The following is a 16,562-nucleotide window of genomic DNA, read 5'->3' as shown; positions in this document are numbered from 1 at the left end:
ACCACAACACAATAGCTAGTGCAACCTTCTAACATCATTCAGGCTCTTTCTCTCTCTCTCTCTCCTCTCTCTCTCTCTCTCTCACACACACTTTCCCCTACTTTATGCTGACAACCCACACAACATCACTCCCATCTGTTGTGTTTATAGAAGTGGATATGAAAACACCTGATTTAGAACTAACACCCCAGCACTTATCCCCTGCTTGTATGTAAAACCAACATTAGATTGCCCAGGGGAATTATTAGTAATACATTGCTGCATTCTCAGCCTGTCCCTCAAATGTATTAATCTCATCGACTGAAATAGATTTATTTACCTGTGTGTGAATTGGAAGTGACAAAATCTGAGGGGATTGTTTTGTCGGAGATGAGTTGAAGCAAGCAGTAATCTTGTCACTGTATCAAATTGGCAGTGCTTCTGTGTCAGCTAGTTCTAAGATGCTTGTTAGCTTCACGCCTTGCACTTTGTGTAAATTACCTAGGGAGACCGATAAGCGAATGTAGTTAATGCTACTTTGTGGAAAACTGTTTATCTTAATTCGTGAGCCTCAGGCGAACATTGAGCTTTGTTGCTCTGGTAATGGGGGCTCGATCAACCAGCCATTGCCACAAATTGTCCAGGCCGGACCAAAAACTGTTTTTCGTTCACACCTTCCAACAATCCATTTATCTTTTCACGGAGGCCCAGTTGAGATAACTTAATTTCGTATGGTGCTGTCTCCACTGCCAGTTCTTATTACAAAGAATCAATTCCCATGATTCTAAAGGAAGGAGCTATTGGCATTACTAGTAGGCAGCTAGTGAGTAACACAACACCATGTATAGCAGCTGGTCAGAAGGCTTCGATATTGGAGGCCTTCTCTTTTACCCCCCAACCTAAGGACCATGTAATAACCGCCCATAACACATATATCAAACTACCATCCATCCTTACATCTTCCAGCCACCTACCATCAACCAACCATACACCTTCCACCCATCCATCCACCTCCCACCTATCCATGAAACCACCTACCCATCCATATACCCACATCCACCCACTTACCATCCATGCAACCACCTACCACCACACATCTATCACCCCTGTTCCAGTACGTCCACCAGACCCATGAAGGTCCCAGGGTAGAATAGGACTTCAGCAACCCATGCTAGCCATAAAAGGCGCCTTGCCGTAAGAGGCGACTAACGAGATTGGGTGGTCAGGCTTGCTGACTTGGTTTACACATGTCATCAGTTTCCAATTGTGCAGATTGATGCTCATGTTGATGGTCAGTGGATTATTTATTGACCGCCCCCATATAGCTGGAATATTGCTGAGTGCGGTGTAAAGCTAAACTCACTCACACTCACTCAGTACGTCCACCAAAGGAGACATCGCCATCAGACCTGTAAGAACCATCCAACCAGGTGTGAACTGGCTGCCAACCCACCACCCATGTATAACTCATCGATGACTCCCCTACAGCTCACCTACAGCTCACCTACAACTCACCTACAACTCACCTACAACTCACCTACAACTCATCACCCTCCATCCAGCACATCGATGAAAGGAGACATCCCAACTGAGACCTCCAGCTTTCAGGTGGACGCACCTCTCCATCCCTGCCTGTGATACTTTATTCATAAATATTTATCACATTCAGTTTGTGTTTCAGGCTGTCAGTTGTTTCTGTTCCTGGATCTCTTGACTTTTCATTTGACTGCAAGCTCATTTTCAGAGTGCCCTTTGTCTGTAGGCCAGTACTACCGAAGTACTACCCTCTGTCTATCTCACTGCATCCAACCTGAGTATCATATTATCTCCCTATTCCATGTGCTGGTACAACCCACCTGATACAGCCCATCCAGGTAAACCAATCCTGGTACAACCCACCCAGGTATAATCTTCCCAGGTACAACCCACTCTGGTACAATCAGTTCTGTTACAACCCATCCAGGTACCCTTTTCCATATTCCAATCCAAGTCTTCCCCATTCCAGCATTACCCATCCCAGTGTTTCCTATTTCCCATCCCAAAGTTGACCGTCTCAAGTCCCAGTGTTGCCCCATCCCTCGTCCCAGTGTTGCCTATTTCCCGTCCCAGTGTTGCCCATCTCCCATCCCAAGTAGAACATCAGGACACACTGACCACGCCCTTATGACATTTTTGTTTCAGTTCGAGGAAGAACCTCCACCTCTTCCTCCTCTGACCCCCTCCCCCACCAAACACCATGTTGACCACAGTCTGTGTTTTCTTCCAGGCGGGTATGTTCACAGAACAGCTGAACTCTGTTTTCCCACAAGTTCAGCCTACCACGCTGATAGCCCCGCAAGCTACCGTGACGGCCGTGCCACACCCCTCAATGGCGTCTACGCCCGTCCTCGCTAGTCCGGTGTCGCAGGTGAATACCACCACCACCTCCGCACAGCAGAATGCCCCCTGTTCCACGTTGTTTGTAGCTAATTTGGGACAGTTTAGCTCAGAGCAGGAACTCAAAGACTTGTTTAACAGGTGAGGCCACACTATTTGTAAGATGGATTTGGAACTCAGGCCAAAATTACTAAAAAAGGGAAGAATGGTTAGAAACAATGTTAGCTGTAGGTACAGGAGTGCGACCATTTTCAACAGGTCTTTGGAGTCATGGGAATGAGGTTGAGATCATTTTTGTGAGAAAAATGAAGCGTAAAGTTTACAAATAATCCAATCTAACTGCAAAGGCTATAACAACTTCATTGATTGTGGGGAAACCGTGGAATGCTTGTGGTTTATAACAATGGCCACTGGAAATGTACAATAAGTTGTTCAACAGCTCTTTGAGAAGGTCTTTTTGAGGGGTAATGTCCAGCAAGATGTGAGCATTAGACGGCATGGGGACTACATCACACTGAAAGTGGTTGCGGGATCTTGATCAGTCACGAGACCACGCGAATGTCTCTCTGCATTCACCTTCATGTAGAACATAGATGCACAACTTAGATGAAGAAGTTGGTTGAGGGTCATTAGATGAAACAAGCAGTATGCTAGGTGGTTAGGAAACCAGCATGTTTGAACTTGACAACACGCTCTGTGCATCAACACCCAATCATCTGCTGATGTACATGTATCAGTGTTTCATGACAACTAGTTACAAACCTCAAGTTTCCAACCTGCCCTGAAATTGTGGACCAGTTGGCAGCATTTCAGGAAATCTTTTGAACATGTTTGCATACTATATCATAAATCATGTGGTTGAATTTTGATAAATGACATGTGAAGTGACTTTTATGTGTACAATTTGGATCCATATTGAGAAAAATAGAAAATATAACTTTGAAGCAAAATTGTTTTGGGAAGAACTAGCACCAATGCTGGAGGTAACTTGTTGTTTGTGAATTGGTCGTGATGTGTGGAAACTTGTGCTAGTTTTGTGTTGCGTACTGTACAGTCTTCGTACCACATTCATACCATTGAATTGTCTGTACAGAACCACTTATTATTTTGAACGTGATTTTTTTATTCCATTGCAATGGACTGACTTGTACTCTTGTGTTCCGACCATGTGTATCACCAGTGAGCACGTGGACATGCATCTCACAGTGTGTTCTATGATTGACTATTTCCTGACAGCAGCATTTCATCCCCTGCCTTGTAATCATCTCAGTTTTAGTTTTACACCACTGTAACAACAAAAATATATTTCATTCTACAATATTGAAACATTTTGGTTTTGAAACCATCATTCATTTGACTATTTTTCTTGAACTCAACGTGTTCGAGTTTTTGTAAACACTGCCAAACCTGTGATCCATAAATTCATTTTTTTATTGTACGTGTGGTGTATATCTAAACAAGTAAGTTTCATGCACTGATAGACAAATTATGTCCCTTGATGCACAACTTTAGGAGAGTTACCTCCCTTCTTTCTTGCTTTGCTAACCACACTCTTTGCATTTATATCAAGTAATTGATTTTGGTATAAATTTGTCAATTTTATATGATAGATATCAGTAAATATGGTCACAATTGATCAACATTGTGTACACAAAGTTTGAAGGTAAGAACTTCAGTAACTATATTGTAAATCTATTCAAAGTTAAAATTGGATGCATTTCTTTAGACTATCTTTTTTCCAATGACATCCATTGATATTTATGAAGAACAATATCAGTAATCAATCTATACATCTATACATCTATACATCAGAAAAATTAGTAACTTCTCAATACAAAACATACAACTTTATGGACGACAACTTCTTATTTATTGCATATGGTGAGTTTGGATGTAGGTTTTTACACATCGCTCTAGACAATAAATAAGATGTCATCCCTAAACTAGCACGTTTCCTTTTTAAGTCAACAACTTCTAGAATGCAGATTGAACAGTCAGCATATTAACGAATTGCTCCAGAACTGCAATCCAAGGGAAGCAACTCTCCTAACCAAGGTGTCCACAGTTACCCCCCTTGAAGTGTTTTGCTCTCTCCTGCTGACATTATTTTGCTTTTCTTCTGTTTCAGTTTTGCAGGATTTAGCCGACTGCGTATGCACAATAAAGGAGGATCACCTGTAGCTTTTGTAGAATATCAGGTGTGTTTTATGTTCTGGTTCTACCTGGGGCCATCCGTCCATCCGTCCGTCCTTCCAGTGTACACATCTCCTCAGTTTTGCATGTTAAGACTGCATGTGTGTCTCGAAAAACGTACATGGCCCATCGTTGTTAACCCCTCAGTGTTCATTTGATCTTTCAGAACGAAATTCTCTGTAATTCGTGCAAGGTGGAAATGTTTCCTGTTAGGTACTGGTAGATAGGAGGGGAGGTTGCTAGTTGTCAACCCTGGAAGATAATGTTTTCCAATTTCAGAAACTGCCTTTGATATTTTGAGGTGAAAAGTGTATATTCCCTTTCACATGATGCGCCATATCAATGTCCTTGAATATCATTCTGAGCCTGGAAATAATCATTTGTGTTTTCAGAAAGAATTTATTGATATATCTAGGATTGAGGTAGCCCTGTGGTGGAGGCATTGTTTTGTCTCACCGAAGAGTGGGTTCGATTCTCACACAATGTCACATAATGTGACTGAAAAATCTTAAAAGTGACTGAAAACCTCGCTCACCCTGGGGGGTGTCCTCTCACAGAGTCAAGTCCGGATGTAGTAAAGTACACACCACGCAGACCAAATTATGTTGAATCAGGTCATTTCAGTAACAGACTTGTCTTTGAGCCACTCTTCAAGATGGAAATGTTAATCATTATTAGATGGAGACAGCATTAATTTCACACAGCATCAATTACTATGTCTAGACTTTGGCTGACATTATTAAACAGCATTCACTCTATATGGTGTTTCTATATTCTGGGTTCATGTGTCTCATACCTTCAGCTTGTGGTAAGTCAGAGACTAGATCTGAATTCACATACAGAGTAAACTGTAGTCATAACAAATATAAAGGCAGGACTGATTTAGTTCTTCATACCCAGCAGGTCATTATTGGTATGTTCTCTACAAACCTAGGTACTGTAGGTTCACTGGTTTACTTATGATGGTTCACAGGTAAGTCAGAGGAGAATCAGAACAGTAATACTGAGTCTGATTATTGAAGTTTGACTTGTACAAGGACACACAAAGAGCCAGCTGATGCAACGTAACCACTCTGTGCAGTAAATCTGGTTTTTGGACTGCCCCTTCATGGCTGAAATATTGAGAAGTGCTGCATTAAACAGCCAAAACAATTCACTTTACACATGCCAGGAATCTGTCATTTGGAGTTTAAATCCTGGTTGCCCGAGCATGTTTCAGAGTTTGTGAAGTCATTCATGCTTGCTTGTTTGTTTCAACATCCTAGGGAACATTTGGGGCTTTAGCTGTGATCTAACTGGAATACTGTTTGAGACAGTGTCAAGTACAAGTCACTCCCTCACTGACTTTAAAGGATCACACATTGGTGTCACTGTTGAGAGAGGGAATTGCATGAATGTGTGTACTGTTTGTGAAGTACTGATTCATATACCCCAACTTTTGGGGAGATACTGATGCATATACCACAGCTCTTGGTGAAGTACTGATGCATTTACCCCAGCTGTTGGGGAGGTACTGATGCATATACCCCAGCTTTTGGGGAGATACTGATGCATATACCACAGCTCTTGGTGAAGTACTGATGCATTTACCCCAACTGTTGGGGAGGTACTGATGCATATACCCCAGCTTTTGGGGAGATACTGATGCATATACCACAGCTCTTGGTGAAGTACTGATGCATATACCCGAGCTCTTGGTGAAGTACTGATGCATATACCACAGCTCTTGGTGAAGTACTGATGCATTTACCCCAACTGTTGGGGAGGTACTGATGCATATACCCCAACTTTTGGGGAGATACTGATGCATATACCACAGCTCTTGGTGAAGTACTGATGCATATACCCGAGCTCTTGGTGAAGTACTGATGCATTTACCCCAACTGTTGGGGAGGTACTGATGCATATACCCCAGCTTTTGGGGAGATACTGATGCATATACCACAGCTCTTGGTGAAGTACTGATGCATATACCCGAGCTCTTGGTGAAGTACTGATGCATATACCTGAGCTCTTGGTGAAGTACTGATGCATATACCCAAGCTGTTGGTGAAGTACTGATGCATATATCCCAACTCTTGGTGAAGTACTGATGCATATACCCAAGCTGTTGGTGAAGTACTGATGCATATACCCGAGCTGTTGGTGAAGTACTGATGCATATACCCCAACTCTTGGTAAAGTACTGATGCATATACCCAAGCTGTTGGTGAAGTACTGATGCATATACCCCAACTCTTGGTGAAGTACTGATGCATATACCCAAGCTGTTGGTGAAGTACTGATGCATATACCCCAACTCTTGGTGAAGTACTGATGCATATACCCAAGCTGTTGGTGAAGTACTGATGCATATATCCCAACTCTTGGTGAAGTACTGATGCATATACCCAAGCTGTTGGTGAAGTACTGATGCATATACCCGAGCTGTTGGTGAAGTACTGATGCATATATCCCAACTCTTGGTGAAGTACTGATGCATATACCTGAGCTCTTGGTGAAGTATTGATGCATATACCCAAGCTGTTGGTGAAGTACTGATGCATATACCCCAACTCTTGGTGAAGTACTGATGCATATACCCAAGCTGTTGGTGAAGTACTGATGCATATACCCCAACTCTTGGTGAGGTACTGAAGTGTATAACCCAGCTGTTGGTGAAGTACTGATATATATACGCCAGCTGTTGGTGACATACTGGTGACCAATACCCATGTGTCGCCATTGAGAGTATGCCATCTGTGGAGACTATATGGGAGCAGGTAGTCACTGGAATAACCCAGGACATTGACCAGTATACCATTCAACAAATGCTAAGGATGCATCTTGGACTTAGAGAACGAATAAATGTACAGTTTTTGTACTCTTTTAACCTTTACATATGAAAGACTAATGGTTAGTCTTAAGTGGAACACCAAATTCATTCTTAAAAGACATGTGGTTAATTAATACTGAGCAATTAAAAGTTGCCATCAATTTATCTGCTTCACTCTCACCTGAAAATGAAACCACAGACAGGTTACGTAACTCTGTCGCCAGATCCCTGCAGTGACGTCATGTGATGAATGATTTTCAGTTACTTGTGTATAAAATGTGTAACAAGTTCATGCTGATTTCCTGAAAGACAAGCTGAACCTTTGTGTTACCGTCAAAGACTCCCAGGTGGCAGGTGATGGTGTTACCATCCACAGATTTCCTCCAGACCACTCACTTCGGGCTAAATGTGTTGTTTGTGAGTGCAAAGCGAGCGTTTTAGAAGCCTGTTCATAACAAATCCTGTGGTTCAATGCCAACCTCGCTTCAAAGATAGAAGATGCTATTTAGATCTGTTTTCAATGAGTTAAAAAAAAAAAAAAATCTTCTTACTAGTTGTAGTGAATGATTGATGACTAGAAGGATTTTGCATGACACAACCTGTAACATAACGATTTATTCCTCAGATGCGAGGTTGTGGTCAAAGTGACAGCAATATTGACATCCACCTCGCTTCCAAGAGTTCAATTGTTGTGTTATAAAGCAATGTCATGCGAAATCCATCAATCAAATGCATATTTTACTACCAGTACAAAATAGTTTAAATTTTGTAACTTGGTGAAAACAATGCTATACAATCAGTTTTCATCAACTTCCTACTCATAGTTACCTAAATATGTTTTTGAATCATGGCCAACAAGATTTTGCGTGACACCATTTGTAACAGAACTAATAGAACGATTGTAAACATTCTACCAACAAGCGATTTTGACAAAATCATCTATGAAAACAAGTTGTATCTTGGAAAATAAGTATATAGCAAAGCAGGTGACAAGACTAAATGCAGTAGATGTGAAAACATGGAGCTTTCATTTTTCAAAACAATTGTTGTGTTTTTTTATAGACAAACCTATAAACAAGACAATCTACCCTCTTAAATGTAGATGAGTACTATCAGTACATTGTTTGTGCAGCCCACATAGGTATACTGCATATTACATCACAGAGGCGGGCGCACCCTCTGATTGGTTGAAATTTCATTCACGGGAGAGAATTGTGCACTGTTGTCAAAAAGGTTGGCTTAAGGTAATTAATTGTCGAAATAAGTAGTTTTAATGACAGGGTTTCATTTATAATGATGTCAATAAATGATTTATGTATTTGTTAGGCCTCTTGAGTATATATGATCTGTAAGACTTTTTGGTCCTAATCAGTGTTTATCAATGCCAGTGTTTCAGTATATATTCCACTGAAAGGTAAAAATTATAGGCGAGATGTCATGGCCACCAGTAAAAGTGTTCATCTCCTTTCTTTGCAGTGCTGGAGGATATATAATTACTGTAAACATTTCAGCTGACATTGTTAGGGACTATATCAAGACTTATCAAATGGCTTGGATGTTCCCTTCCAACATACACAGTTGAACTTTGAGTTAGCAAGTGGAGAAATCCACAGATTCATTATGTTGTAAAGTTTCAAATGGCAGGGATAACATGTTGGATGTGAGCGGATGGTAAGGGTGATAAAGTCAAAGGGAGATAATTTGATGGGGGGAGATAATTCAAAGGGGAGACAACTAATGTATTGTTTTGTTTCAGGATGTTGCTCAGGCCTCAATGGCAATGAATCGCCTTCAAGGCTTTGTTTTGCTCTCTTCTGACCGAGGAGGACTTCGTATTGAATATGCAAAGAACAAAATGGGGGAAGTGGTGAGTGGAGTTTAGTCCTTGATCCAACAAGTAAGGATAATTACATTATTCTCCTTCAGGGCCCCGTCTGCTTAGTCACCAGCCCTGCACCAGCATGGCCAAGCTTTCAGATAGTTGCCGAGTCTGTGGTTTACTGTAAAGTACAGCTTTATGGCCTTGTGTATGTCATACAGGCCTTCACCCTGCATGGTAAAATATCAGCTAGATTGAAATGTAAATCTGTATTTTGTGATGCATATATGTCGATGGATTAATGCTATTTCTAACACATCAAGACAAATAATTATTAAAAGTGTCCATACCAGTGATCATTTTAGTCTCATGAAGTCACATATTCGGTAAATATCGTTCAAATTTGTGTGTTTCACATACATAGTCTCATGCTTAAAGATGTAAGCTCTGGACACGTGTCACTTCACTTCTGCTTTGGCACCAGAGTCACAGCAACAGCAGCATCTGTAGAATTTCTCACAACACTGACCACAGCACAGGACTGTGAGGTCACAAGCAGGGCCAAAGTTCTGTGGACAAGTCAAAAGTTGTTGACAATCTATTTTTGTCCTGAAATTCAATCTTTGAGTTACAAATATTATCGCCATGTTTGAGTTTGCGGGATTTGTGTCCACAGATCTGCTTGGTTCAAAAGTGCCTTGATCACAAACTATTCTCCACACTACTGACACAATTCTATTTTTTTCTTGTTTCAAAGGGTTCAGAAATTTGAGGACTTGACAGAGTAAGACAACAGGTTGTTGTTACAAATCAAGAGCTTATAACCAATTTCCTCTAACACAAGTTTGCAGTTCCTTTCATCCAGTTTGACCTAGTGCCGACTAGTTTTCGGGAAATCAGTTTTCCTACCCTTTTAAAGCTAAAGTTTGCTGGAATGGTGTATATTAACCTGTGTGGTTGATTTCAAGTTAATGGAATAACTAACCCCGAGATCTACGATCAAACAGTTCCTCGATGTGTTGTTCTTGAAGTATATTCACAAACAGTGTTAACGTGTAGGTTGTAAACTGTGGCAAGAGGGTGGTGTTGAAGCTAGAAAATGTCAGTTGTGTTGAGGCAGTGAGTTCTGTGCTCCAATGAAAGGGGGCACTGGTTATTTCTGTTTAGGCAGTGAGTTCAGTGTTGTGATGATAGGGTTGTGTTTAGATGGGGGCTTGGGCACTGGGCGTTTCTGTTTAGGCAGTGAGTTCTGTGTTGTGATGATAGGGTTGTGTTTAGATGGGGGTTAGGGCACTGGGCGTTTCTGTTTAGGCAGTGAGTTCTGTGTTGTGATGATAGGGTTGTGTTTAGATGGGAGTTAGGGCACTGGGCGTTTCTGTTTAGGCAGCGAGTACTGTGTTGTGATGAGAGGGTTGTGTTTAGATGGGTGGGGGGTGTTTGGGGATTGTGTGTTTCTGTTGAGGTAAAGAGGGGTTTCGTTGAGCCAAGGGAGAGGTTTGTTTGACCAGAATTGGTTGCTTTAATGGAAGGGGAGATTGGCATAGACATTTGTTACATTGAAGACATGTTTGTGAATATGCTTATCTGAAATTCCTGTTCATAATTTCCTGTACCACAGCACCCTTGATGTTTTTAGTAATATCCCTCTTTTGTGGAACCAGTTTATTATTTGACTGCTTCAAACAAACATTAGGGCTAGAAATATTCCATTAAGTACCCACATTCTCTGTCATGGAATGACATGGATGGAGACCTGTCAGTGGAAGTGTGAGTTCAGCTCCCACACGGGTCAATGTGACAAGAACGTTCCTCAGTTCTCAGCCACAGTATTGGTTGAAAATTGCTGATGGTGGTGTTCAATGTGTCCGATGCTTGTCATGACAGATGTTTACGTTTTATCAGCTTATAGTTCCACCAGTCATAGTATAGTTTTCTTGTTCCTAGCGTATAGTTTGACTGGAAATAGTGTTTGATTTAACTGCTAAGGAATGCTGAAGGTTCTAGTCAATGCTTCTGGGTTGTTCATACACAAGGGGAAGTATGGCTGAGCTTTTTTGCAGATTCTGAAGAAGAACTTTCCGTTTAGCTTCAAGGCTATATCTGTTTGATTACCTATATAATATTATCAAAACTGTCAGATTTCCGGCTAATCTGTACAACTTTGATAAAAAATTATTGCAGTTTGAAAAAAAGCAAGAAAAGTTAATACATTCTGAGAATTTCATATCAATATTATTCATCAAAAGTTGTTTTAAAGAGTAATTCTGTTAATTAATAAAACTGTTCATCTGTGAATAGAAATTATGATTGTGTGTTTAATGAAATGTTTTCTTCTTTTTCAGGGTAAAAAGGATGACTTCAACATTCTACAGTCCCCAGTTTCCATGGCGACAGCATTTTGAAGCACTATAGTTACCATGGTTACTGGAGTCGACTGTGTTTTGTGATATCAACCAATCATAACTTTTTAATCATGGTATCCTAGGCAACAAAATTTCTGCAGATGATTGTGTTTTGTGAGCTCTGATGCAAATGAGTGACAGTATAGTGTAGGAAGTTGTATTTCTGATTTGTATAATCTGACCAATGTGTTTTTTGAAATCCAGTTACTGTTTTGTTTCTTTTTTGTAAAGTTAAAATGAAACGATGGATGTTTCCTCATTGTTTCCTGTTTCCGTGTGTGTTGTCCATGTTTGTTGATGCTAGATAGTAGATTGTTTCATAGGCACCACTGGCGCCATTGCCACCATTTTACCTGCTGGTAAACAATATTCTTGGGAAAATAGTATAATTTGTCGACCCATTGAGCTGTGTGTTATTTATTTGTGTAACATATAAAAAAATACAAATAGATAAATATATTTTGAAATATTTGATAATCTGATCCAATAATTGTCTTAATGCAGCTGAAAAATCACAGCAAAATGTGAAATATGGTTGATCTGGGTAAAATAGTCAAAATGATTGTTTTGATTGGTCATGAAAGCCTTAAAGATATTTCCAGGAACCCAGCAGGGAATGGCGCCAGACAAGTGTCCAATATATGTGCATGTGCATTGTCGGCTGGGTTTAGGATCGTTCAACTCGACTAAGTCTCCGTCCAAATTCCCTTGTACATATCTACTTGGATGTTATCATTATGCCAACATCGAGAAAAATAAACTAATGGCCACTCTTTCTTCACGCCGGCCCTGTCTTTCCCTCGATACCGACAGCCACTTCAGCAGGATGGAAATGACCATCTTTCCCGACCTTAAAGTGTGGTACTGTCATCTGTGCATGAATGCTGCCGAAAAAAAAAAACCTCGATGTCCCTTGTCCTTGTTTTGTCGACGTGCCTATTGTTTAGGTGTGGTGAATACGCGCGAGCATTAAATGCCGGAGGTGAATTTGTCATCGACTTTGCATTATGGGTAATGTGTATTGGACGTCTGAGAGTTCAACTGCCCTTTGACCTTTGACCTTTCATGGTGCGCATACTCAGGGCAGACAATTATGTGTGCTTGTTCCGACTTTTGATGCATAAATGTGAATGATATATACATATATATATATATATATATTGTGTAGATAAAGGACCAATGTGGGAGACATCCTTTCCTGTGGTTCCACGATAACATTTTCCACAAAACAGATCATACAGACGTTTTTATACTGTTACCATGTATGCATGCGAAGAAATTGAGTAAATTAGTCCGTAGAGGGTAGTGACAACTTTAACATGTTCGTAACTCTGGCTACTAAATCAACCTAACTTGTGCCCGGGGGTCATTGAACAGTCACAAGACGAAGGTCGTAGCTGTCGTCAGGGATGAGGGTGTATGGTATGCGGTTCCATGGAAGAACTGTAGAGTTCAGGTTAGCTTGTTCTGACTTCTATGGTGACTGTTCAGGGCTTTGCCTTAGCGGAAAATATCAGTATCTCAGAAATTTCATAATCTGAAATATTGTTCATAGAAAGATACATCAAACATAAATATCAAAAGTGTATCACTGTGATATTCTACACAAATCAGTGTGATAAAAATGTTTTAATTTCTCAAACCAGAACAGAAGATTGAATGCTATCTGCCGATCTCATTGTGCAAACTAGATACAATGGTTATTGTTCATTACTAATGCACAAATGTGTGTTTCAGATGTTTATTGTCATTTCTGCTCAGAGTTACTTGTCACATGTTTACTGATAATTCATTTAGTCACCGATTATCAACCTCTGTAGTCTACACTTCTATCTTGCATGAGATAAAGTTCAGCTGTTGGAATGACTCCTATGTTTGTGAAATAATATGGAAATACATGGGAGTCGAGGAATATCACAAGTCATGCTAGGAACTCGTACAGTAGTCATGGCAACGGTGAGATATTGTCCCGGGCTCTGGTTACATTGATTTGGATATTGTTTTCTCTAACAACGATTGGTCCTTTTTCTATGTCCTTGAGTGATCTTATTTTGCAATTCCCTTTCTAAATGATCAAATTTGTTACGTAGCAGGCCAATAGTTGGCCAATAAGTATGGCCGTCATTCCATGTCTCTGTATCATGGCGTTATATGTGGTGTCTAGAAATCCTGTGAACAAATCAAAATATTACCAAATAAGGACCTAACGATACAATGATACAACATTTACCCGCTGATACAAAGGTCTTGTGATACATAGGCATTGACCCGTTGTTGTTCATTCTAAACATGGCATTACGTTTCGTGGAAATTGATAACTTGAGTGAAACCTGAAGGAACTTTGCCGTTGTATCACAATACATTGTGTATTGCAACCATGATACTTGTTTTGTATCCTATGTATCATTGTATTGTGAAATAGTCATCACAGAAATCCAGAATGTATTTACGACAAATCCGTATGAAATATGACCTGTGTTGCCAGGAGGTGTTCAAGGCCTTGAGAATATTAATCCAATGTTTCTCATACATCTGTTCTTATCAGTTATGCTACACTTGTTTGGGTATTTGAGTGGAGAAAACATTTTCTTCTTCTCTACAACAGAATCATACTCCACAAAGTTCATTGTTTTTATTTATTGTACATTTGTACACTGGTTAATTTTCACACTTTTCACTCTCTAAAACACAAAGAAGTCAAAATATGGGATACTTGGGTAATGGAATTTTCTGATTTCAAGTTTCTTTAAGAAGGTGACTTTGATCAATTGTAGTTTTCCTAAAGTGTCGTGTCTTTGACGAGAAACATTTCGTTGATACTCAACAGCCTTTGCAAACTGTTTGGTCTATTTATTGCAATACTGTGTTTGTGAATGCAGAAAATCCATCAAATATACAAACTATGTATTTATTGATATTTTATACCCCTAACTTATTGTTAGTTTGAGCTGGTTTGTTGATGTGGTGGCTCTAGCAGCTAGTATGCCTTACTGTGGACTAGTAAGCATGATGCCATAGCTGCCGAGATTAACTGTGTATAGAGAATATTGGCCATGCTTTCCTTGTTGATAATGCTGGTTTAGTGTGGAAATCATTGAGTTACCAAGCATGAGGACATGGCTTTTGGTGGTGAAAATTTTTTCTGATATTTTCTTATTGGGAGGGAATTTCGTAAGAATCTGTTCTGTAAACAAACACCAATCAACTTCATTTCTGTGAAATAACTGAAAAACATTTCTTATGTAAAACAGACAAAGGTATGTAGCACTATATCTCAAACGTAAGACTTTTCTTGAAATGTTGTTATGAAGTTTCATAAATGTTGGTAATGCCTGTTCTCTCTAAAACAATGAAAAAACAAAAACAAAGCACAAATTCTATTATCTTCACAACTGATGGTTTCAGCTGTGACATACAGAAACAAGGTGGCCATGTTTTCGTGCTGGAGACTGTCTCAGTGTTTACTAACACTAGTTGTCCTACATGTAGTGTCTCTATACTGCCCGGGAATCCAGGGTATACGGGCGGTGGAATGGAAATATAGTCGTCAGTCAGTCCTTCATATGTATTTCATTGTACATTGGACTTAAAGTCATCATACCAGTAAATTATCCTCACTCAGAAAAAAACAAACTCATCATTTCTATGGTTTGCGATAGTGTGCTTTGTTGGTAGTATGTGATGAATTCCGCGGTTCATTTATATATTGTTGATTTTTCTCGTACAGTGTATTTATCATGTTTGATTATTTATCTATTTATATCTAGGGGTATATAAATAGACCATCTGTGCTCATGTAGAATGTAGACTTTGTAATCTTTGTTAACCCCTTCTGTTGCGTTTCCACGGAGATGTGATACAAAGGGTTAATTACATGGAACAAACAAGATATTGACGTCGCTTGCAGTATGATATTGTTTCTATTAAGCCTTTTAAAGGAGTTATTACGAGCCTATGAAATTCTATTCCTTGTTTGACATTGTGTGATAAGCCTATCAACGGAAAGCCTCAATGATCTTGCAGATAGTTACTGTGTATAGGTCATTGTTTGTTTATCTGTCATGTTCTGTAAACAATGATTTGTATATTTGCATGTGAATGTTAAAGAAAATCTTTGTGAGGGTTTCACTTACCAACGAGTGTACAGTACGTAACATTCCAGCCAATCAGAGAACGGCATTTTGTAGGTCAAGGGCGTAGGGGCCGTCTTGCCCATCTACATGCTCTATCAAGTTGTAGTGATGTGCCCCAATGTAGCTGCCATATAATGAGGGACTACATGGTGTAGCTGCCTTATATTGAGGGTTCACATGGTGTAGCTGCCTTATATTGAGGGGTTATATGGTGTATCTGCCTTATGTCCATGAGATATATAGTGTAGCTATCTTACATGACGAGATACATGCGTATAGCTGCAATACATGGAGGGCTACATTGCATGTCTGTATTTTATGACTTGCACAAGTATAGCTGCCTTTTACAGAGGCCTGCATTAGTGTAGTCACTTTATATCGAGGAGCTACACAAATGTAGATGTCTTGTATTAAGGAACTACATGAATGGAGCTGCCTTATATTGAGGAGCTACACAGATGTAGCTGCATTATATTGAGGTACTACACAAATGTAGTTGTCTTATGTTGAGGAGGTACATTGTTGGCACACAACATAGATAATCATACCAGTGGTGAACATGCAATGATGTAACTACAGCTATATCTCAGCTTGTGATGTTACAACGTTATATACAACAATATTTTGGTTCAGAAAATTAAATGGTGAAGTGCCTGACCAGACTTGCTTGTTGCAACTTGGGGTGTCATGATACACTAGTGTAGTGTAATTGTATTTCGTATTGATGTGAGCTGATAAACTGATTTATCTGTTTGCTCCCCTTTGAATGCCCCACCCGTGATGTTGTCAGTCAAATAGTTTATGATGTTTTTTTTCAAGTTTATTACTAGAAATAGCCATTACTG

General features: G+C 39.8%; 1 protein-coding gene across 14 annotated transcripts in view; it reads left to right on the top strand.

Moving 5' to 3' along the window:
- The window catches only part of LOC137259718 (protein couch potato-like), a 166,286-nt gene extending 153,801 nt beyond the window's left edge, over positions 1-12,485 (top strand). For 5 of the 14 annotated variants that reach the window (XM_067797311.1, XM_067797309.1, XM_067797313.1 and 2 more), the window contains 4 exons: positions 2,246-2,496; positions 4,484-4,553; positions 9,120-9,230; positions 11,525-11,690. In XM_067797311.1, the coding sequence (XP_067653412.1) occupies positions 2,246-2,496; positions 4,484-4,553; positions 9,120-9,230; positions 11,525-11,584 (492 nt within the window). In that variant the 3' untranslated portion in view covers positions 11,585-11,690. Of the gene's footprint in view, positions 1-2,245; positions 2,497-4,483; positions 4,554-9,119; positions 9,261-9,939; positions 9,979-11,524 lie in introns of all 14 variants that reach the window. The other 9 variants (XM_067797320.1, XM_067797316.1, XM_067797315.1 and 6 more) reach the window with 6 other exon arrangements.
- The last annotated feature ends 4,077 nt before the right edge of the window (positions 12,486-16,562 follow it).

This window comes from Haliotis asinina, chromosome 13, assembly GCF_037392515.1.
Source record: "Haliotis asinina isolate JCU_RB_2024 chromosome 13, JCU_Hal_asi_v2, whole genome shotgun sequence".
In the NCBI taxonomy this organism is placed as follows: Eukaryota; Metazoa; Mollusca; class Gastropoda; order Lepetellida; family Haliotidae; genus Haliotis; species Haliotis asinina.
Note: the sequence above shows the minus strand (reverse complement) of the source record. Positions and strands in the feature narration are given on the sequence as shown.